Genomic DNA, 23,083 nt, shown 5'->3' on the forward strand with positions numbered 1-23,083 from the left:
GGGACGAGCTCGCAAGTCCTGGGCCCCAGAGGACCTTGGTGTAGGCGGGTGAACCCGGGCCCCCCCACCCTGGGGTCATGGCCTTGCCCTGACATAGATGGCGCAGGGGTGTAGGCCTCCAGGGGCGGGGCGGGGCGGGGCGAGCAGGTCCAGCTCTGGGTCTGTGGAGTCCATGCGGGGTGGGGCCCTCATGGGTCCTGGCCCAGTAGAGCCTGCAGCTGCCACATCTGCTAAGAACGGTCTCCGTTGCCTGCAGTGCAGGGGCCCACCTGGCAGGCCCCACAGCCCATTCCCGGCCCGAAGTGTACAGGCTTCCATCCAACCTGGACTTCCAGGCAACCAGAGGCTGGACTCAGAGGCACTCGGAGCCCACCAACCCTCTACCTGTGTCCCCCGCCTCCCCCCAGCTGCCCACCTGGCCCAACACCCCTCCCATCTGTATCCCCCCCCACTCCCCCTCCAGCTGCTTACCCTGTCCCTACCAGCTGCCCACCTGGCCTGTCACCCCTCCCACCTGTGTCCCCTATACCCCATAGCTGCCCACCTCACCCCCCACACTCCCTTTACCCCACTCCCCCTCCAGCTGCCTATTGAGTCCACCAACACCCCCAACCTGTCCAACACCCCCAACCTGTACCTCCCACTCCCCGCAAGCTGCCCACTGGACCACCACCCCTCCTAGGGCTCCCACCAGGTGAGGGTCTTGACGCTCAGCCACTGCTCTGTGACGGCCATGTCATGGGTCATGTCTGGCAGCGGTCGCCCCCTCTGCTGGGCACTGGGCTGACTGCCTACCCTGAGGGCCAGCCAGGTTTGCCACCAGAGCTGACCAAGGGAACACCATCACCCCAGCCACTCGAAGCCACCGAGAGGTGCCGCCTGCACCTCCAGGCTCCGTCTGTTCTCGCTGTACAGCCCCTGCCTGGAGACAGCCTACACCTGTGGGGCGCCCCTCATCCCTCCACCAGGGCTCTGGCCACCCCTGCCTCACTGACCCAGACAGGACAATGGGCTGGAGGTTTTCCAAGGCCTGCCCAGGACCATTTATGGACCCTCAGGACACCCTGAGAAGCAGACACCTTCCCTTTCAGAGCTGGGGCCGCCCATAGAGAAAGGTCTCACCAGTACTTCACAGATTCAGACTTACAGAAATGCTGTGAGAGTAACACAGGGTGCTTCCAGCACCCCTCACCTATATGCCCCCACGACCTTGTGCTGTGTGTACGTTTTCACATTTTGTCTTTTTTTTTTTGAGTCAGGGTCTCACTCTACTGTCCAGGCTAGAGTGCAGCCTCAACCTCCCTGGGCTCCAGTGATTCTCCCACCTCAGCCTCCTGAGTATCTGGGATTACAGGCACCCACCACCACGCCTGGCTCGTTTTTGTGTTTTTAGTAGAGACGGGGTTTCATCGTGTTACCCAGGTTGGTCTTGATCTCTTGGGCTCAAGCCACCTGCCCTCCTCGGCCTCCCAAAGTGCTGGGATTACAAGTGTGAGCCACCGGGCCCAGCCAGCACATTCTTTATATTTTTCTGCACCATTTGAGTCAGCTGCCGATTTTGGCTCTAGAATTTTCAGCATGCATTTCCTCAGAACAAGGCAGCCAGTGTGGTGCTCAAATCCGGAGCTTTTGCACAGATGCTGTCCAAGCCACCGACCCCATTCCCGTGTGTCCCATGTGTCATGGGCCAGTCTCCAAAGCCTCTGGTGCTTTAGGGATGGAGCCCGTTACTCAGGCGTGTCCCTGGTTGGGTCTGCTGATGACCCTCATGATGAGATGCCACTCATGCTTATGGCAGCAGTAGCAGGACACCACCCAGGGTGGCACACAGAGTCCACCTGTTCATCCCAGTGATGCCAATGTGTCTACTTGGTCGAGGTCCTGTCTGCGGGGTTTTGTGCTGCAAAGCCACGTTCCCTTGTCATTAGTAACTTGTCCATGGAAACGGGACCACGTTCATGCTGTTCCTCACTGCCCTCATCCACTGCACACTGTGTCCACCAAGGTCATTGGCTCTGTCCACTTGGGATGTGAGTGAGGCCTCCCCATGGCGGCAGGCCAGGACCAGGAGTCCCTGAGTAGCTGAAACTTGCAGGTGCTCCCTGGGCACAGGGCTTCAGGGGCCAAGGTTTGTCTGCCCCACTGGGCAATTGTCCACCCCCTTAGCAGGACTTCGAGGACATCCCAGCGGCCACTGGGCACCCAGGGCGCAGGGCAGACACCCCAAACCGCTCCCTTTGTCCCCCAAGCCCCTCACTTGGACAGGGGCTCCACTTAGTGGCCTGGCATGTCTCTGCCAGTGGGTGTGGGGCGTGGCAGGAGGGGGCTGTCAGGGTCTCCACCAGACACTGCTCAGGCCTCCGAAGTGAGTGCCCAGGTGGTGGCTCACCCAGAACTTCTGGGTGGAGGCCTCTTCCCACACTCCACTGTCCCTGGCTGCCCTGCTCCTGGCCTGAGGTCCCTCAGCAGCAGGGATGGTGTCCTGCCCCGGGGGCCCAGGCCTGGCTTGGCCACGGTGGACCCCAGGATATCCTGCGTAAGTGCACGCAGCTGCATGGGAGGCGCAGCCCCTCGGTCCACAAGGCCTGGATGCCAGAGGATAGCACCCATCTGTCTGTCCCTCCCTTCACTGGGCCTGCTGCCCCAGACCCATCTAGGTTCCCTGTGACGCTTTTCTGCTCAGAGGCTGGGAGGTCACAGGGCACAGCAGCTTTCCGAGGATCTCACCCTATGGAAAGATTCCTGAACCCAAACCACAGGTCCCCACCAACAGGGCTGTGTCCACAGGCTGTGGTGGGCAGGTCCAGTGGGAAAAACCTGACTTCCTCATCAGCCAGGGGATGGCCCCTTCTTGTCCCAGGAGGTGGGAACCAGGCAGCAGAGGCCCACAGCTGGGTCTGGAGAGCATTTTACTTTTTTTTCTTTTTTAAAAAGTTTATTTTTGTGAAGACCATAAGAACATTTTTAATTGTTTATTTTTGAGCCACTTTTTTTTTTCTTTTTTTTCCTGAGACAGAGTCTTGCTCTGTAGCCCAGGCTGGAATGCGGTGGCACAATCTCGGCTCACTGCAACCTCCATTTCCTGAGTTTAAGCAATTCTGCCTCAGCCTTCCAAGCAGCTGGGATTACAGGCACATACCAACATGCCCAGCTAATTTTTGTATTTTCAGTGGAGAGGGGATTATCACCATGTTGGCCAGGCTGGTCTAGAACTCCTGACCTCAGGTGATCCACCCACTTCAGCCTCCCAAAGTGCTGGGATTACAGGCATGAGCCACCGTGCCTGGCCTCAGAAAGGGTTTCTGATTTACGTTTTCAGGAAAGGGAGAGACAGCTGCTCACCACTATCCCCGCTTCCAGGCAGCCTCAGAAACCGAGGAGGAAACATCACGCCTTTGGTGTTTCCCATCCCTGGAGTGAGGGGCCCAGGAACTTCACAGCCAGGGCTCGAGTCCGGGCACAGTGACCTCTGGGCAGAAGAGGCTCTCCCTGACCCGCCAGGTTGATTCCGGGTCAGTTAATGCCTGGGGAACTTGGTAAGACACCATCTCTACAAAAAACACAGAAGTTAGCGGGGCATGGGGGCGCCTATAGTCCCAGCTACTCGGGAGGCTGAGGCTGGAGGATCGCTTGTGCCAGGGAGGTAGAGGCTGCAGTGAGCCGAGATCGCGCCACTGCACTGCAGCCTGGACGACAGAGGGGGGCCCTGTTTCAAAAACGAAAAAACTGGCCGGGCGCGGTGGCTCACGCCTGTAATCCCAGCACTTTGGGAGGCCGAGGCGGGCGGATCATGAGGTCAGGAGATGGAGACCATCCTGGCTAACAAGGTGAAACCCCATCTCTACTAAAAAATACAAAAAACTAGCCGGGCGCGGTTGCGGGCGCCTGTAGTCTCAGCTACTCGGGAGGCTGAGGCAGGAGAATGGCGTGAACCCGGGAGGCGGAGCTTGCAGTGAGCGGAGATCGCGCCACCGCACTCCAGCCTGGGCGACAGAGCGAGACTCCATCTCAAAAAAAAAAAAAAAAAAAGAAAAAACTGGTGTGTCCATGTGGTCGCCGCTTAGTCAAGGCCGTGTCTTCAGCTCTAGGGGGGCGGGAGGTCACTGGAAGTGTGGGGCCGCCCGTCCTGGCGTCCCTCTGTGTGAACAGCACCTGCTCCCGGAGGCACAACCCGGGTCGGGGTCCCTCGGGAGGAGGGTTCTTGCCGGGCTCTGCTCCTCGCCGGCCGGGCAGAAGAGACAGGCTCCGCACCCGGTCTGGAGAGGGCTGCGCTGGGTCGACGCTGAAGTTACTGCTTTTACTTACTACTGTAACAGCGTTACTGAGCGCAGAGCACGTATCACAAAGCTCACCCGTTGCGAGAGTCACTGACGTTTAGTAACTTCACCGAGAACGGAAGGACCATCCCCACGACTGTAGGACCTTTTCGTCACCCCAGAAAGAACCACGTGCCCACTCAACCCCTGACCCCACGCCGGGGCCCGCGAACGCGGCAGCTTCGCTCGCCCACGCACCTGCGACTGCCGGGCCCTGCTGGGACCAGCGCTCGGCGGCGCCCCCGGGAAGAGTGCGGTCCGGGCCCTGGGTCCCCGTCCAGGAGGCGCCGCTGCAGCGGTGAGCACGTCAGGCCGGGTCTTGAGCTCGCGCAGGCCGCGCTCCCCGCGTCCCGAGCTGCGGCGGCCGCGTCCCCGGGCGGAAGGCTCAAGTTCGGTGACGCGGCGGGGTCCCAGAACCTCAGCGCCTTCGCAGACTCAGTGGTGACCCAAGGGTCCGCCCCGCCGCCGCCGGACGGAGGTCCCGCCCCCGCCCCGTAAAGGAAGTTCCGCCCCGCCGAGCGCCGATTGGCCGCACGGCCTTGGGGAGGACACGCCCAGGACCACCCCACCGCCTCCGCCGAGGTTTCTGCGGTAGCAGGCGGCGCAGCCTGCGAGGGGCTTACGTTTCCCAGACTCAGCCGCCTCGCCTCGGCCCGAGCGCGCCTGCATCCTGCCGCCTGTCGGCGCGTTGAAGGGGCTGCTACAACCTGGACTTCCGAGCCCCTGATTGGCGAGCGTGCAGGAAAGGGGCGGGGTTAGCAGAGCCGTGATGGACGTGCAAGCGGCCCAACGGCGCCGGCCGGCGAGGGGGCGGGCGAGGACAACAGCGTTGGGGACCGGGGGCGGGGCGGCCGGTGGCTCTGGGATTTCTCTGGGAGGCAGCCGCAGGGAAGGGAATGATCCTGGTGAACTTGTAATCGAATCAATGGTTCCGGGAAAGCAGGAGGCGAGTGGCCAATGGCGACGGCGATGAGGCCGGCGTCCGCTGTCTCCGCAACGCCGTGTGGGAAAGGGAGGGGCGTTCATGACAGACGGGAGGACAGGCCAATGGCTGAGGGAAAGAGAACGGCGGGCGACCTATGGTGACGACGGGAAGGCAGGGCGGGGCGTCGAAGAGGCGGTGCGACAGGAGGCCTGGCGGCGCCGTGTAGGACGCGGTAAGGGCGGGGAAACCGTGACGGACGGGAGGATGGGCCAATGGGCTTGGGAGGGCGGGCGAAGGGTGGCCAATGGCGGCGGCGCGGCCGGGGGCGAGGCAGCGCGGCGGCGCTGGCGGTGCGGGAAGCGGCGGGGCGGCGGCGAGGCTGAGGTGCGCCCGGGCGACGGGCGGGGCGGGGCCGGCGCGGGGCTTCGGGCGCGCCCACTCGGCCGCCCTGGGGCAGACGCAACGGGCGCAGGTGCGGGGCGCGGGCTCTGTCACGCCGCGGCCTCACCCGGCGGTGCCTCGGCAGGCGGCCGGCGCGGGGCGCGGGCGGCGCGGCCATGGGCTCGCAGGGCAGCCCGGTGAAGAGCTACGACTACCTGCTCAAGTTCCTGCTGGTGGGCGACAGCGACGTGGGCAAGGGCGAGATCCTGGAGAGCCTGCAGGACGGCGCGGCCGAGTCCCCGTACGCCTACAGTAACGGTAAGGCCCAGCCCGCGGCGCGCGCTGCTACCCGGGGCCCGAGCCCGGCGAGCTGGGCGCGGAGCTCGCCCTCGGCCCGACCCTTCCAAGCGCCGCCGAACGTGCCCAGGAACGCCTTTGCCTGGCTTCCAGACCCGGTGGCTCGGCGGCTTCGGGGTTCCCGGGCTCCAGTCCCGAGGTGACGCCGGGGAGCAGGAGGACGGACCAGAGGGGCGCGCCCAGCGGGGACGGTGCCATGGACCCGGGGTCTGGGGGACGGTGTCACAGGTCCAGGATCTCAGGGGAAGGTGTCATGGATCCTGGAGAAGGTGTCATGGGCCTGGGATCATCTGGGGTCCGAAGGAAGGTGTCCTGGGCCTGAGGGAAGGTGTCATGAGTGCAGGATCTGGGGTCTGAGAGAAGGTGTAATGGGTCCAGGATCTGGGGTCTGGGGAAAGGTGTCACGGGCCCAGTAGAAGGCGTCATGGGCCAAAGGGAAGGTGTGTTGGGTCTAGGATCATCTGGGGTCCGAGGGAAGGTGTAATAGATCTGGAGGAAGGCATCATGGGTCTAAGGGAAGGTGTCATGGGTCTAGGATTATCTGGAGTCTGAGGGAAGGTGTCAGGGACCCAGGTCTGGTGGCAGGTGCTGGTGGACTGTTCTTGGGACCCTGTCTCGAGCATGCACAGATGACAGGTCGTTATAGGCAGACTGTTCCCCTGAGGTATTTACTTACAGCTGAGGGAGTCAACACTTTGTGCTGGAAGAAAATACCTCTGTAATGAGTTACTGAGCATTTTTCTTTTTTTATTTTTTATTTTTTATTTTTATTTTTTTGAGATGGAGTCTCACTTTGTCGCCAGATTGGAGTGCAATGGCACAATCTCGGCTCACTGCGATCTCCACCTCCTGGGTTCAAGCGATTCCCCTGCCTCAGCCTCCTGAGTAGCTGGGACTGCAGGTGCGCGCCACCACGCCCGGCTAATTTTTTGTGTGTATTTTAGTAGAGACGGGGTTTCAGCATGTTGGCCAGGATGGTCTTGATCTCCTGATCTCATGATCTGCCCGCCTCGGCCTCCCAAAGTGCCGGGATTACAGACGTGAGCCACCGCGCCCGGCCTGAACGTTTGTTTTTAACTTCCAGTTGCATGGCTAAAATACACAAGATAGAGCGCGTCTCTGGGGCTTGCCTGCCTGAGCGTGCCTCTTAATTTAGGTATTCAACATAGCAAAGTGGTTAACAGGGTCAGTGAGATGGCGTGGTCCTCATCACCCCTCATGGGGGCCTGGACTGAATGGGATGTTTCCCCAGAAGACCTGGGTGGCCCCAGATGAACTGGGAGCAGTCAGCATCCAGCCTCCCCAGAGTCCATCTGCGCTTCAGGGAATGCCATCTACACTGGCGAACTTACCTCTCCTGGTCCCTGCCCTCTCCCCTTGCTTTGTTTCTTGGGCTCTTGTCTGTCCTGTCTGACTGCCCTGAGCGTCTGCTGTTTGCTGAGTCGCCTGCCCTTGGCTGCTGAGAGTGTGGGCACAGCATCCCCCACTTTCTCACTCAGGGGTTGGCAGAGTGTGGGGTTACCTGGACTGACGCTGAGCGCGCTTCCTTCTGGCACGGCTTCAGCAGTGGGCAGCAGCACCAGGGGCTCTGGAAGCTTGTGCTCTTGGCCTCAGCCTGGAGGAGGGGTTGAAAAGGGCCAGGGAGGAAGAGCTCTGGGTCCATTTTTAGGTGGGGGGAAGTGTAAGGCCCACCAGGGGCATTGGGGGCTCACACGTTAGGCCCCTACACCAGCCACAGCCTCCCGGGCCTGCACTTGACGGTGACTGTCTCAGAGTTGGGAACTCCTGACTCAGGTGGTGGGCGGCCAAGCTGATGGTGCAGGTGGCGTTGCCTTCTAAAGCCTGGCTCCAGGGGTGCTGTGCGCTCCCAGGAGGCTGGCGGTGTGCGTGTTTGTGCATGTTCAGACGAGCACGGGAAGGGCTGGGCTTCATCAGGGTCCGTGTTTTCCCGGGACATGAATGCTTGCTTCTGAGGGCCAGCTCAGCCACACTGGCCGCTCCTCGACTCCAACCGCACCACACAGCGAGGAGCTGGAGAGACAGGACCTCGTTCCTCCCTGTCCCTTTGTCGGGCTGCGGGGCATTGCCACACTTCCTCTGACATGCTTGCTAAAGTGGGGCCAGTATTGTGTAAGATGTGGAGACCTGCCTGCTTGCAGAGACTTTGGAGGCTCACAGTGGCTTGGACCAGAAGCAGAGGGAGAGTCCGCTCTCAGAAAGACACCACGCGCTCTCAGGGCCCGGGGCATACTTCCAGGTCCCCGCGGGAGTCCTGTGGCCTCGAGCAGAAAAGGGAGCGCCTCTGGGCTGTGGAATGCGCTTTCCCGTGTCTAAGGCCTCAAGGTTAAGACGTGCACAGCACAAGGAGCAGGTCTTTGTGGTCAGGTGGCAGCTTGCCAACCCCAGGGGCCAGCCCTCTTCATCAGGGTGAAGTTGGTGGATCTGAGGATTTCCCGAGCGGGCTGCGGGGGTCTCGGAAACTCAGGAGCAGCTGGTTCTCAGGACTCAGCATCTTGAGAATTTATTCTCCTTTGAAAGAGTTATAGCAGGAGCTTTAGGTCTCTGGCCCTCGTGGGAAGGACGTACGTGTTAACCTTCATTGTTTTCTCTCCTTTATTGTGAGGTGCCTTCTGTGTTTCCAGCTTCCATGTTTCTGCAGGGCTCCCCGCTGGGTGGTGGATGCCTGTGGCAGGGAGGCCCCTTCTGTGCAGGGCTTGCTGCTCCAGCATGGCCCAGAGCTCCTTCAGCTCACACTGGATCACTTACTTGCCTGTCTAGCACGTTCCTCAGACAGGTGTGTGAGCGTACGTTGCCCTCTCCAGCTTCACAAACAAATGAGTCATCAAAGTGACCTTTTTCTTAGTGCTGGCACCTGAGGCAGTGGCGTGTGACTGCACGCCCAGCACCTGTGGAGCCCCTGTGAGCTCTTCCGTGTCCCCTAATGCGGGTGTGCGCTGGGTTTCCGGATCTCTAGGTCTGGAAAGGTTTTCCTTTCTTTGACACCCAGCAGTGATCTTAGGGAGTGCTTCATGCTCTCCTCAGGACAAAACAGAGCCCTTGGCATAGAGTGCCTCTGAGCGACCCAGGAGCGTGGGTGGTGCACACGGTGGGAAGGAGGAAGCTTCAGTTTGGGAGCGACCCTGCAGTCAGGCTCCAGGGTGTGGGCCAGGGTGGTGGGCCCATTTGGCCCTGAGGAACCACCCTCATGGGGTGCACACCCTCCCCCAAGCCCAGGAAGCATCCTGCTGTGGCCGGGCCGCTCCTGCTCTGTGAAGGACATAGAAGGTCCTGGATTAAGGCAGTTCCTCCCTCTGTACCTTGTCCCCTACAAACCTTCCTGGGAGCCAGTTTGCCTCCAGCCACGTTTGTCAGGGTTTGTGTGCCCAGATCCTGGAAGACTTCAGAAGGGGTTAATCCTCTTGACTTTATTTCTCTCTCTGCTCCTTTGGGAGTCAGTGTTGGTGGAAGCTGCTGAGTGACACTCCAGTCCTTTGAGCCTGGCAAGTTGTGGGGAGAAACGGAGGGAGGCAGTTGTGGACATAGCAAGGCCGACATCGCGGTTTGCTGTGGATGTTGGGGTCTGATGGCCACTGACATGTCTGTGGGGCCGCACTCTGCCTGCTGTGCCCATGGGAGCAAGGGCACCCTGTGCGGGAGTCCCAGCTTCTTCAGCTTCTCAACTCCCTGAGCTTTCTCCAAACAGTTACAAACGTTTCTTCTCATCTGACTTGAAGTTCACGGCTCCAAAGTGGCCAGTTCCAGGGGAAACTATCTTCAGAGGCTCCTCTGTGTTTCATTGTCCTGAGTGAAAACCACGTGTGTGTTGTCGGCTGCTTATCCCCAGGGCTAGCTGAGGCTTTTGCGGGAGGTTCTAGCTGTGTGTCTTCAGGTGACTGGACAGCCGTGCGTGGCTTCCCTGTGCCTGCTGTTGGTGTTGGGCACTACTGCAGCCCGGAGTCCCTTCTCTTCCCCTGCACTTGATTGGGTTTTGCTCGTTTTCTTTTTTTTCTTTTTTGAGACGGGGTCTTACTTGTCCCCCAGGCTGGAGTGCAGTGGCACAATCTCGACTCACTGTACAGGCGCCCGCCACCGTACCTGGCTAATTTTTGTATTTTTAGTAGAGACGGGTTTCACCGTGTCAGCCAGGCTGGTCTCAAACTCCTGACCTCAAGTGATCCACCTGCCTCGAGGTTTTTGCTCGTTTTCTGGGGCAGTATTTTGGGGTTTGCTTTTCCTCCGTGAGGTGCCAGGTTTTCCAGCAGGGTGGTGTTCTTGGAGGAACAGGGGTGATCACCATGGTAACAGCTAATGCTGCCAGCGTGTGATGAGTGCCTGCCAGCACTGGTGGGTGCTTCCCGCTGCCCCCATGTAGCCCCCACCGCCACCTGTGAGAAGGCAGCACCACCCCCATTGTGCAGGCGAGGGATTGTGGCTCAGGAGGTAGCAGCTGTCGAGGGTGGGCTCAGGGTCTGGAGGAGCTGCCCTGCAGACCTCCTGTGAAGCAGGGGGGCTTCATGGCTCTTCCCCCGTCCTCCTCCTCACCTCCACCTGGGCCTGGGGTAACTGCCACACACCTGTTTCTGCTGCACCATGTACACTAAGTTCTTCTGAGACGCGAGCTTCAGAGGACCGCCCCAGCCCCAGAGTGACCCCGGGCGGCATCTGGGAACCTACATGTTCAGGAGGTAGGACTTTGTGGGTCATTATAACTTTTTTCTTTTTTTCTTTCTTTTTTTTTTTTTTTTTGAGATGGAGTCTAACTCTGTTGCCCAGGCTGGAGTGCACTGGCATGATCTCAGCTCATTGCAACCTCCGCCTCCCGGGTTTAAGTGATTCTCCTGCCTCAGCCTCCCAAGTAGCTGGGATTACAGGTGCCCGCCACCACACCCAGCTAATTTTTGTATTTATAGTAGAGACGGGGTTTCACTGTGTTGGCCAGGCTGGTCTCGAACTCCTGACCTTGTGATCTACCCACCTCGGCCTCCCAAAGTGCTGGGATTACAGGCGTGAGCCACTGCGCCCGGCTCATTATAACTTTTTCCAAGATGGCCAGGACCCTGTGACTTGCCAGCTCTGCCTGTACCGGGCCTCCCACCGGGGGCACGCTGTCCCGTACCCCAGAGTCCCGCAGGCCTGAGGGCAGCCTACTCCCTCCCAAGTGACTTCATGTCCCGAATTCCGACTGGCCGCCCGCTGGGCATCGGTTCACACCTGCCCTTGTCTCGCGTGGGATGCTGCCCCGGAGACGCCGCCTTCTGTTGACTGGCTGGGACCAGGTCCTCGCTCCCTCTCTCTTCCTGGCCTTGCTCATGCTCTGCCCTCAGTCTTTTCCCAGCTCTGGCTGTGGACTTCTCATGAAGGCCCAGTCCTGAGCCCTCGAGTTTTTCTCCCTCATTTCAGACATTTGTTCTGTCATTTATTGGGCATTTTACGAGATGCTGGGCCAGGAGCTGAGGGTGCAAAGGAGAACAAAATAGAGAGTCTTTTCTTTTATACACTTTTGAAGAAATAAGAAAGGGACCTTTAGGATGTGGTGTGACCGACTGGAGGAGGTTCAGCACGTGGAAGTGTATGGGAGGGATGTGGGCCTCGGCCGCGTGGGGGATGGCTTCCGGGAGGAGGCGCACCTGAGCGAGTCCTGTGATGGGCAGCCCAGGCCAGTGGCCCTCAGATGCAGGAGCTGCTGGTGTCACCGAACTGTTCAGACCCTTCCCAAGCTCCCCAAGTGGGAGTGCCACTTGTCATCCGGGTTTTGAGAGCATTCCTGGCAAAGACAGCCTATGCGAGGGGCCTTGGGAGAGGCAAGCAAGGTGGCCACCAGGCAGGGTTGGGGGTCAAGCGTCCAGTATTCTCATGACATCTGAAGCCACAGTCCTCTTTCCCTCAGGACTGCCTGTTCTTCCCTGTCTCTTTCCCACCCACCTGGGCAGGCCCCTCTGTACCTGGGCCTAGGGCTGCCTCCCACCTTTGCTCTGTTCCTGGAGACCATCACCAAAGCCCATCTGTTCTCCCTTCACTGGGCTGCTCCTCCCTCCCTCCCTCCCTCCTTCCCTCACACCCGACCGGGCTGCTCCTGCCTCCCTCACTCCTTCCTTCCCTCCCTCCCTGGCTCCTGGGCTCCTGGCCGGGCTGCTCCTGCCCTCCTCCCTCCCTCCCAGCCAGTCGCACCAAGCAGAGCTGTGCCTGAGAGCTCCCACAGCCAGCTGTGAATGAGGGCAGCAGGCCACTGGGTTCTGGAGGTTTCCAGAGCCCCTCCTGGACTCATCCATGTGTGGTGAGGTTCCTTCTGTTTAACTCCCTGCTGTGGAGACAAACCCACCTCCTCCTGAGAGGGTGCTGGACTATGAGATTGATTGTGTGTCTGGTTTAAATTATGCTAATTGTGCTGAATTTTGTTGGTTTGTTTTAAGACAGAGTTTTGCTTTTCTTGCCCAGCCTAGAGCGTAATGGCGTGATCTCGGCTCACTGCAACCTCCGCCTCCCAGGTCCAAGCAATTCTCCTGCCTCGGCCTCCCCAAGTAGTTGGGATTACAGGCCCCCACCACCATGCCCAGCTAATTTTTGTATTTTTAGTAGAGGCGGGGTTTCACCATGTTGGTCAGGCTGGTCTCAAACTACTGATCTCGTGATCCATCCGCCTTGGCCTCCCAAAGTGCTGGGATTACAGGCGTGAGCCACCATGCCCGGCCTCTAATTGTGCAGTTTTATAAGTTGGACTGGCATGGCCTTACTTAAATTTTCAGGAAACTGGTAAGTTAGTAGGTAGAATATTTAATGTTGAGTTTGTACAGCGGCCAGATGCCAGAACTTTTGGACAAGTGAGTTAATGTCCACCTCCAGTCGTTAGCACTTGCTCTCAGTGCTTGCATGTAGCAGGGCAAATGCTTGCACGGCAGGTGCACGGCAGTGCCAGCCAGGTCTCTCGCAGGGTGGTGTGGACACAGATGACTCTTGGGTTGAGCACACATGTTGTGGCTTGCACGATGAGCTAAATTGAAGTGTTTCAGGAAGGAAGCCACGTGGGGGAGCTGAGAGGTGGGCGGGAAGGACACAAGGGAGGGATCTGGGTCCTTGCAGGTACTTTCGCCTCTTGTTCTATTTGAAGATTGCAGCTGGGAAGGTGCGAAGTTGCTGGTCCCGGAAAAGCTGCCCCCTACCCTGGTCTGGAGCCCCTGTGAGCTGGCGTAGAGTAGGAAGGGGCTGCATCGCAGCTGGGTCCTTCCCTGGGCTGTGTGTGGTACAGATGACACCCCACTGAGGGCTGTTCTGGGGCCCAGGGGCCATGTCAGCCAGGGTGTCATCTGCCGGGCATTTGGAGAAAGCAGGGAAAGGTGTCGGTGTCCAGCATCCTGGTGCAGAGAGCGCTGCCGAACCAATATGAGAAGGCGGGGAGACTGCTTGTCTGGCTGGGTTGACTTCTTGGGCGGTCGGGAGAGGGATGTGCAGACTGTGGCACTGGCGGGTGTCAGGGACCAGACGTTATGGAGGTGGTGGGGAAGAGGAGCAGCTGCAGGAAGAAGGCCTGCCTACCAAGACCGTGGTCTGTGGGCATCCTCAGGGCAGGAGCTGGGTGGAAAAGGGGCCTCTTCGGTCCTCTTGAAAGCGATGGTAAACAGACGTCAACAGACTGCACTCGCACTTTGAGCCTAACGTAGGGAGGAGGCTTCTGAGCCAACCTGGGGATGACAGCGCACTCTGATACCGGCAGTTTGCGGCTCTCTCTTGCTGAGATCAAGATTTTGAGTACAGCAGAGATTTCTGGACATTTGTCCTTCAGAAATTAGAGGGACGAGGGCATTGGTGCTGTGGAGGGGTAGGGACCCATGGGTGTAGGACAGAAGACCAGGGAACGACCAGATACCCTGAGTGCCTCTGCCCACCAAGCTGCTGCACGTGGAGGTAGCAGGGGAGGTGATCCAGGCAAGGCAGGATGGGAGGGGCTCAGGAGCAGCCAGGCCCTAGTGCTGGTGACAAGGGGGGTAGTGGGCAGGGGCATGTGGAAGGGTCTTCTGACCACGGTGTGCGGAGGGCTTGGTGCTGGGGGGCCCGGAGCTGTGGAAAGGGTGCAGGAAAGAGTTGATCCCATATTCCCAGATGGCAGAGTGGAAGCAGAGGCTCTCGGCGCCCGAACAGCCTTCGCCGTCTTTACGGTGAACAGAGTCTGCAAACCAAACTGGGAAGGATTCGAATCCTGGATGGGTGATGGGGGCCTGGCTGCGTAAACTGGCCCTGATGAAAGACATGCCCATCCCATGAGAGGGACAGCCATCCAGCATCTTTTTTTTTTTTAATTTGTGTTTTTTGAGACGGAGTCTTGCTCCATTGCCCAGAGTGGAGTTCAATGGCGCAATCTCAGCTCACTGCAACCGCATGAGCCTCCTGGGTTCAAGTGATTCTCCTGCCTCAGCTTCCTGAGTAGCTGGGATTACAGACATGCACCACCACACCTGGCTAATTTTTTATATTTTTAGTAGAGATGGGGGTTTTGCTGTGTTGGCCAGGCTGGTCTTGAACTCCTGACCTCAAGCAGTCCACCCACCTCAGCTTCCCAAAGTTGGTGGAATTACAGGCATGAGCCACTGTGCCCAGCGCAGCTTAGCATCTTTGGAAAAGAGCAGAGGGCTGGGCGCGGTGGCTCACACCTGCAATCTCCCTACCTTGGGAGGCCAAGGTAGGCGGGGTGCTGGAGCCCAGGAGTTTGAGACCAGCCTGGGCAACATAGTGAGACCCCACCTCTACAAAAAAAAAAAAAAAAAAAAAAGGCCAGGCGTGGTGGCTCACGCCTGTAATCCCACCACTTTGGGAGGCCGAGGTAGGTGAATCACGAGGTCAAGAGATTGAGACCATCCTGGCCAACATGGTGAAACCCATCTCTACTAAAACTACAAAAATTGGCTGGGCGCGGTGGTTCACGCCTGTAATCCCAGCACTTTGGGAGGCTGAGGTGGGTGGATCTCGAGGTCAGGAGATTGAGACCATCCTGGCTAACATGGTGAAACCCTGTTTCTGTAAAAATACAAAAAATTAGCTGGGTGTGGTGGCAGGTGCCTGTAGTTCCAGCTACTTGGGAGGCTGAGGTAGGAGAATGGTGTGAACCCGGGAGGCGGAGCTTGCAGTGAGCCGAGATTGCGCCACAGACTCCAGCCTGGGTGACAGAGTGAAACTCTGCCTCAAAAAATATGTACATAAATACAAATATAAAAATTAGCTGGGCTTGCTGGCGCATGCCTGTAGCCCCAGCTACTTGGAAGACTGAGGCAGGAGAATTGCTTGAACCTGGGAGGCAGAGGTTGCAGAGAGCCGAGATTGCACCACTGCACTCTAGCTTAGTGACAGAGCAAGACCCTGTCTCAAAAAATAAAAAATAAAGAAAAGAGGATGGAAGAAGAGAAGAGCCGAGACCTGGAAATGGGCAGGTACTTTACAGTTTGTACAGCAGCCGGATGTAAGAACCTCATGTCAACCCTGAGTAAAGATGTAGGCCGGGCGGTCAAGCACAGCGCTCTCCAGCAGCTCCGACAGCATGGGCGACCCGGCGGGAGCCTGTGTGCTGCTTTCCCTGCCCTGGGCCGGCGGCTGCTGGTGGGCTTTCACCTGACTTCCTGGACAGCAGTGTTGTCTGCCACCTGGGCACAGCACCACCTGGGCACAGCAGGGAGAGTCTGTGTGTCAGACCTCGCTGGGAGGGGCGGTAACAGGCTGGATGACATCAGAATTCAGGACTCTGAACACAAACACAGTGACACCGATCAGGGTTGCCGAGGTGCTGTGTTTCGGTCCAGAAAGTCACTGCTGCGGGGTGGGGAGTGTGGCCAGAGCCCGGGCCCCGACCCCTGCCGAAGCTTCCATGGACGGGGACCCTGCTCTGCCTGTGCCGCCGGCTTTGCTCCCAGGGGTGTCTGTGTCCTCAGGCCCTGCCAAGGCAGTGGCAGGCTGATGTCTGCCCGTGTCGGCCGGCCACAGCCCTAGTGGTTGCCCGCGGAGGCTTGTGCCCACCTGATTCCTGCCTGAGAGGAGTCTCTGGGTCAGCCGATGCCAGCAGGACCCGCTTCACCTGGTCAGCAGGGAGGAGGCGACTTCCCTCGGGGCCATGTGCCTCCTCCGTGTGCACTGCTGCCATGGCTGCTTCTGTCGATAGGCATATCCATGAAAACACATGCCCCTGGGTGTTCGCTAGTGTCACATATCCGTGAAAATGCACGCCCCTGGTGTTCCCTAGTGCAATATCCGTGAAAATGCACGCCCCTGGGTGTTCCCTAGTGTCACATATCCGTGAAAATGCATGCCCCTGGGTGTTCGCTAGTGTCACATATCCGTGAAAATGCACGCCCCTGGTGTTCCCTAGTGCACATATCCGTGAAAATGCACGCCCCTGGTGTTCGCTAGTGTCACATATCCGTGAAAATGCACGCCCCTGGTGTTCCCTAGTGCACATATCCGTGAAAATGCACGCCCCTGGTGTTCCCTAGTGTCACATATCCATGAAAATGCACGCCCCTGGGTGTTCCCTAGTGTCATATATCCGTGAAAATGCACGCCCCTGGTGTTCCCTAGTGCACATATCCGTGAAAATGCACGCCCCTGGTGTTCCCTAGTGCACATATCCGTGAAAATGCACGCCCCTGGTGTTCCCTAGTGTCAGCGTGGATTCAGCAAGGTTCTGTTCCCTTGGGGCATCACACTCCTTTCCTGTCTGGTTTGGGACTCACATGGCCCCCTTGATGTTGGAGCCTCTTCAGGCGGCACCTGCGTCCTGGGCTATGCCCTGAGTTCCTGGAGCTCCCTGCGTCCTGGCACAGCCTGGTACTTCCAGCAGATGTGGTTCGTGCCTGCCCTGGAAGTGGCCATCTCTCTGAAGAGCCTGGGTCCTCCTGGTGGGGAGAGAGAGAGAGTACGTCAGCTTCTTAAATTACTTTATGAAAAATTGACATATGCCAAATAGTAATAATAATAGTAATAACAGCAAGTGCAAAGCGTAAGTAATAAGAACAGACGTCACCTAACCTGTTGAGTTTAGAATATTGTTATGTTGGACTTTTTTAAAGAGCTTTGGTGGCCGGGCGCGGTGGCTCAAGCCTGTAATCCCAGCACTTTGGGAGGCCGAGACGGGCGAATCACAAGTTCAGGAGATCGAGACCATCCTGGCTAACACGGTGAAACCCCGTCTCTACTAAAATACAAAAAAAATTAGCCGGGCGAGGTGGCGGGCGCCTGTAGTCCCAGCTACTCGGGAGGCTGAGGCAGGAGAATGGCGTGAACCCGGGAGGCGGAGCTTGCAGTGAGCTGAGATCCGGCCACTGCACTCCAGCCTGGGCAACAGAGCCAGACTCTGTCTCAAAAAAAAAAAAAAAAAAGAGCTTTGGTGCCAGCCATGCATGATGGCTCACGCCTGTGATCCCAGCTCTTTAAGAGGCTGAGGCAGTCTGATCACGAGATCAAGAGATCGAGACCGTCCTGACCAACATGGTGAAACCCCCTCTCTACTAAAAATGCAAAAATTAGCTTGGTGTGGTGGCGGGCACCTGTATTGCCAGCTACTCAGCAGGCTGAAGCAGGAGAATCGCCTGAACCTGGGGAGGCAGAGGTTGCAGTGAGCCGCGTTTGCACCACTGCACTCTAGCCTGGGTGACAGAGTGAGACTCTATCTCAAAAAAAAAAAAAGAGCTTTGGTACCTGAGTGCATCGCATAGACAGTTTAACCCATAAGTCATTATCAGCAAGTGGTGACTGCCCAGGTTTTTGCCTGTGGGGGAACAGAAAGGTTTTGATTCCAGTCTCAGTGCTGTGAAGAGTTGGCAGTCACACTGTGACAGAGCCTGGTGTGTGGCAGCCGCGTGAGGCTCTCCTGGGCTCCTCTGGAGGCAGGGTCCCTCCGGCCCCCCAGGAGCAACCTGCCCCTCTGTCTGCCTCGGCATCTAACCCTTATCCTCCCTGCTGAGCCACCTCCTGGTCATTAGCGTTGAAGCTCTTCCCTCCTGGTTTAGTTTTCCTCACCGTGCCTACTGCTCGTGTCCGGGATAGAGATAGAAGATGTAGCTCCCGTGTGTGTGCAGCTGGTTTTTTTAAAAACTGTAATACCAAAAAGTATGATTTTTTTGTATTATCCACACCATCAAGGCTGTATCACTAAGTATATGCTCATTCTGAAGGTGTCCGTCTTTTCTGAATTGAAATGAAAGAACAGGAGAAACCATTTGTGTCCAGCCTGTTTGAGGTGTTACATTGGCCCTAGGTGGGCTGGGCAGACGGCTGTTCTCCCCGGAGCATCAGTGTCCCCATGTCAGTTTCCAGAGCTGGGTCGCTGGGGTCCGGCTCAGCGTGAGTTTGCTCAGGTGTGTGCTGAGCGCCCCTGTGTGCCGGACTCCGGGCAGGGCAGGTCCCCACCACACCCACGTCAGGTGGGGCGATTTGATCCTTATTGGGACTGTTCCCCCAGTCTCAGTTCACCAGGGCCACACGTATGGTGCCCAGACAGGAGATTCTAATGAAAAATAGAATTGTAATCCAAAAATTACACAAGAGGGAATGCTTTTAAGTTTATCAAATATTAAAATATGACAACACAGGACTGGGTGTGGTGGTGCACGCCTATAATCCCAGCTACTTGGGAGGTCAAGGCAGGAGGATCCCCTGAGGCCAGGAGTTCAGACTAGGTGACATAGCAAGACCCTATCCCTACAAAAAAAGTTAAAAAAAAAAATGGGCCAGGCACGGTGACTCACGCCTGTAATCCCAGCACTTTGGGAGACCGAGGTGGGTGGATCACTTGAGGTCAGGAGTTTGAGACCAGCCTGGCCAGTATGGTGAAACCCCGGGCGTGGTGGCGCATGCCTGTAATCCAGCTACTCGGGAGGCTGAGGTGGGAGAACAGGCTGGAGTACGATGGTGCGATCTCGGCTCACTGCAACCTCCGCCTCCCGGGTTCAAGCGATTCTCCTGCCTCAGTCCCCCAAGTAGCAGGGGTTACAGGCACCTGCCACCACGCCTGGCTAGTTTTTTGGGTTTTTTTTTAGTAGAGATGGGGTTTCACCATGTTGGCCAGGCTGGTCTCGAACTCCTGACCTCAGGTGATCCACCCACCTCGGCCTCCCAAAGTGCTGGGATCACAAGCATGAGCCACTCTGCCCGGCCAATAAATTATTTTTGTAGTGATACGTTCTTGCCGTGTTGGCTAGGCTGGTCTTGAACTCCTGGGCTCAAGTGATTCTCCCACCTTGGCCTCCCCAAGTGTCGAGATTCCAGGTGTGAGCCACGGTGCACAGCCAGAAATGAGTCTTAAAGTGGACATGCAATTGGGGTTTAAGCCACACTAAGCTGGATTTGTAATCATTGAAAATAATCTGAGAGCTACGGGATCTGCTCCTTAAAAGATGGGCGAGGAGGCCTGGCGCGGTGGCTCCCGCCTGTAATCCCAGCACTTTGGGAGGCCGAGGCGGGTGGATCACGAGGTCAGGAGATTGAGACCATCCTGGCTAACACGGTGAAACCCCGTCTCTATTAAAAAATACAAAAAACTAGCTGGCCGAGGTCGCGGGCGCCTGTAGTCCCAGCTACTTGGGAGGCTGAGGCAGGAGAATGGCGTGAACCCAGGAGACGGAGCTTGCAGTGAGCTGAGATCTAGCCACTGCACTCCAGCCTGGGCGACAGAGCGACACTCCGTCTCAAAAAAAAAAAAAAAAAAAAAAAGAAATTTGTTCAGATAACTTTTCCTTCCTTTACTGTCCTCCGGCAGGCAGGCGCCGGTTTGCCAGCAGTGGGGTTGGTGGACGTGGGTCATCCTTGTTTCAGAAGACATCCGAGGGTGTGGCATGCCGGGAGCTTGAATGCGGAGTGCCGGCCCGCGGGTCCAGCCCCAGGTCTTCCGGGACAGGCAGCGTCTTCACGTCCGGTTCTGATGTGTGTTCAGGCTGTCTTGTAGGGTAATCCAGTCCCCTCATCCTAGAGAGACCTACTAATCCGAATTTACGGCAGATCAATACCCTGTGGGTTTGTTTTAAAATAATTTTATTGGGAGATGATGTGTGTGTAATAAATGTACCTTCTTTGCATGTACGGTTCTATGAGTTTTGGCACATGTGGGTACCTATGCAGCCAGTACCCTCACCAAAATCAGGAGCACTTGCACCCTCCTCCCAGAAAGCCCCCCAGCCTCCCGCGCTCGGCTTCCATCACCATGGGCGGCTGCTTCCTGTTCCGGCCATCGTGGACACGAAGCAGACCCTGCTTTCCTTTGCTCCGCAGTTTTGAAACTTGTTCATGATGTACAAGGTAGATTCTTCTTTTTTGTTCCCAAGTCATATTCCTTTGCACGAATATACCCCAGTTTGTTTATGCATTTACCTTGTTGATACACATTTGGGTTATTTCCTGGTTTGGGGTATTATGAATAATGCTGCTGTGAATGTGAACGAGTTCTTGTTTTTTCTTTTTTCTTTTCTTTTTTTTTTTTTTTTTTTTGAGACTCTCAGTCTGTCGCCCAAGCTGGAGTGCAGTGGTGCGATCTCGGCTCACTGCAAGCTCGGCCTCCTGGGTTCACACCATTCTCCCGCCTCAGCCTCCCAAGTAGCTGGGACTACAGGCGCCCGCCACCGCGCCCGGCTAATTTGTTGTTGTTGTTGTTTAGTAGAGACGGGGTTTCACCATGTTAGCCAGGATGGTCTCCATTTCCTGACCTCGTGATCTGCCCACGTCGGCCTCCCAGAGTGCTGGGAATACAGGCGTGAGCCACCGCTCCCGGCCTAAAACTTTTTTTTTTTAATTTTTTTTTCTGTAAAATACAGAAAACACGTCATTTTAGCCATTTGCAGGGATACAGTTCAGTGGCACTAGCACTAAACTATAACTAGAATACGCATGAGTCCTTTTGAAGGCGTTTCTTAGGTAGATATTTAAGAGTGGAATTGCTGTCGTATATGATGAGTGTACTTTTTAATTTATTAGATTGCCCAGCCTGGGCAACATAGTGAGAAGCTGTTGCTATAAACATATTAAAAAAATTAGCCTGGGGCTGGGTGTGGTGACTCGACTGTAATCTCAGCACTTTGGGAGGCCGAGGCAGGCAGATCACTTGAGGTCAGGAGTTCAAGACCAACCTGGCCAACGTGGTGAAACCCTGTCTCTACTAAAAATACAAAGTTAGCCTGGTGTGGTGGCAGTGCTTGTGGTCCCAGTTACTTGAGAGGCTGAGGCAGGAGAATCACTTGAAGCCGGGAGGCGGAGGTTGGAGTGAGCTGAGACTGTGCTGCTGCACTCCAGCCTGGGCAACAGAGCGAGACTCTGTCTCAAAAAAATAAATTAGCCTGGCGTGGTGGCGCACACTTGTAATAGTCTTAGCTCCTCAGGAGGCTGAGGCAGGAGGATCGCAGGAGCCCAAGGTGGAGGCTGCAGTGAGCCATGATTGTCCCACTACACTCCAGCCTGAGCGACACAGTGAGACTCGATCTCAAAAAAGAAAACCGTTTTCTAAAGGAGCCCCGTGGTCTCACATAGTCCCATCAGCAATGCATGAGAATTCCAGGTGCTCCACATCTTTGCCAACTTTTGATGTCAGCTTTCCATCTTTTAATTAATCGACTTTATTGAGGTGTAATTTGTGTACAAAAATCCCCTTTACTTTTCAAGTCTGCAATTCAGTGAGTGCGGACAGGCATGCCAGCCTGAGAAAGCACCAGCCCTCGCAGCCTTGCCCTCTGCAGGCCTCTCACACCCTGCCCCTGGCCTGGCAGCTGCTGGTCTGTGTCACTGTAGACTCATCTGCCTTGTCTAGTCTTCACGTAAATGGAGCCACGCAGGGCGAACTCCCCCGTGTCTGGCTGCCTTCTTCCCACGCCTTCTGGTGAGCTTCAGCCATGTGGTCGAATGCGGTTGCTCCCCTCCTTCCTTGCGCTGAGTGGCCTCCCGTGTGCACGAGGCTGCAGTGCGTTTGCTCCACTCTAGATGGGCTTTGGGATGGTTTCCATGTTGGGTGATTCTGGCAGTGCTCCTGTGAGACGTCTCAGACGCGTGTGGTGAACACAGGTGCCCGTTTCCGTTGGGATGTACTGAGGAGGGGAAGCTGGGCTGTAGGACCTCTGTAGATGCGGCCAAGCCGCTTTCCAAAGCGGTCACCCAGTTTCTGTCCCACAGGAGCGAGGGAGAGTCCTGTTTGTTCTAAGTCCTGCCTTCCTTTTAGCCATGCTGACTGCTGCAAGCTTGTTTCTTTGTAACAACTGGAGAATGTTTCTATTCTCTCAGTAACTACCCCCCAGTGGGTGGATTTTTAGTTTGGATCCAGTTTACTTCTAATCAATACAGGGCCGCAATAGATGGCCTTCGGTGGTTTCCACCTTTCCACTCCTTTTCTGTGACTGCTGTCACTAGTCCTCCCAGTCCTCAGTCCAGTGCGGGTTTCCCTGGCTGGGGCTTTGCCTTCTGCAGGCCCTAGAGGAAGATGTTCCCTTGCTCATTGGGAGGTTGGCAGAATTCTGTTCTTGCTGGTGGTAGGACTGGCAGCAGCACCTTGCTGGGTGCAAGCCGACCCTTTCCCGGCTTCTCCAGGCCGCCTGCATTCTTCACAGAGGGCCCTTGCCCATTTGCAGAGCCAGCACTGGCGGGTGAAGTCCCTCTCATGCTTTGACGCTCCTTCTAGCTCATCTGTAGCTCAGCCGGGAAAGGCGGTTAAGGACTTGTGTAGTTAATTGACCCCACCCAGATAATCCCGGATGATCTCCCACCTCGAGATTGCACACCTTAGTCCTGTCTGCAGAGCCCCATGCTGGCAACTCAGCAGCAAACAGCCCCTGCACTGTGCCCTGCAGGAACGTGGCTGCTGGTGGCAGGCTGGCCCTGACAGACAGACTGCCACGTGAGCCACTGCCACGTGAGCCAAGGAACCTCCACTCCCGAGCCGAGGGTGGTGCACAGGCTCAGCAGCCAGCCTTCCTTGGCTGCCTTACAGCAACTCTGCTGACAGCCCCTGGGCAGATCGGCCTCCATGGGCAGGGACACAGGTCCCATGTCCACTCCCCAGACCACCAAGATGTTGGTGACTGTTGAAAACAAAGTCGCTTGGGCACAGTGGCTCACGCCCGTCATCCCAGCACTTTGGGAGGCTGAGGCATGCAGA

At 57.0% G+C, this 23,083-nt stretch overlaps 2 protein-coding genes and 1 long non-coding RNA gene across 10 annotated transcripts in view; 1 reads left to right on the forward strand and 2 right to left on the reverse strand.

The window, feature by feature from the left end:
* Positions 1 to 2,913: 2,913 nt before the first annotated feature.
* On the reverse strand, positions 2,914 to 5,366 carry LOC144337774 (uncharacterized). Its single transcript, XM_077984984.1, has 2 exons — positions 4,003 to 5,366; positions 2,914 to 3,037 (listed from the first exon to the last, which is right to left on the reverse strand). Exon 1 carries the CDS (start codon positions 5,340 to 5,342, stop codon positions 4,752 to 4,754), a length of 591 nt encoding a protein of 196 aa, XP_077841110.1. The 5' UTR covers positions 5,343 to 5,366; the 3' UTR covers positions 2,914 to 3,037; positions 4,003 to 4,751.
* RAB40C (RAB40C, member RAS oncogene family) overlaps positions 4,493 to 23,083 on the forward strand; it is a 42,671-nt gene continuing 24,080 nt past the window's right edge. For 4 of the 8 annotated variants that reach the window (XR_013411274.1, XR_013411273.1, XM_015125217.3 and 1 more), the window contains exons 1-2: positions 5,574 to 5,625; positions 5,768 to 5,940. Coding sequence is in view for 4 of the 8 variants with exons in the window: in XM_015125217.3 (XP_014980703.2) it covers positions 5,799 to 5,940 (142 nt within the window). In the remaining 4 variants the exon portion in view is untranslated. Of the gene's footprint in view, positions 5,270 to 5,359; positions 5,474 to 5,573; positions 5,626 to 5,767; positions 5,941 to 23,083 lie in introns of those variants that run through there. The other 4 variants (XR_013411275.1, XR_013411276.1, XM_077984980.1 and 1 more) reach the window with 4 other exon arrangements.
* Positions 6,938 to 8,704, reverse strand: LOC144337779 (uncharacterized). The gene is made up of 3 exons (XR_013411283.1): positions 8,566 to 8,704; positions 7,502 to 7,594; positions 6,938 to 7,071 (listed from the first exon to the last, which is right to left on the reverse strand). It is a non-coding gene; the product is annotated as an uncharacterized LOC144337779 (long non-coding RNA).

The sequence above is a fragment of the Macaca mulatta genome, chromosome 20, assembly GCF_049350105.2.
Source record: "Macaca mulatta isolate MMU2019108-1 chromosome 20, T2T-MMU8v2.0, whole genome shotgun sequence".
In the NCBI taxonomy this organism is placed as follows: domain Eukaryota; kingdom Metazoa; phylum Chordata; class Mammalia; order Primates; family Cercopithecidae; genus Macaca; species Macaca mulatta.

Coding starts and splice junctions, on each gene's coding strand:
- LOC144337774 (XM_077984984.1), bottom strand. CDS start 5,342: ATGAACGCCCCTCCCTTTCCCACACGGCGTTGCGGAGACAGCGGACGC.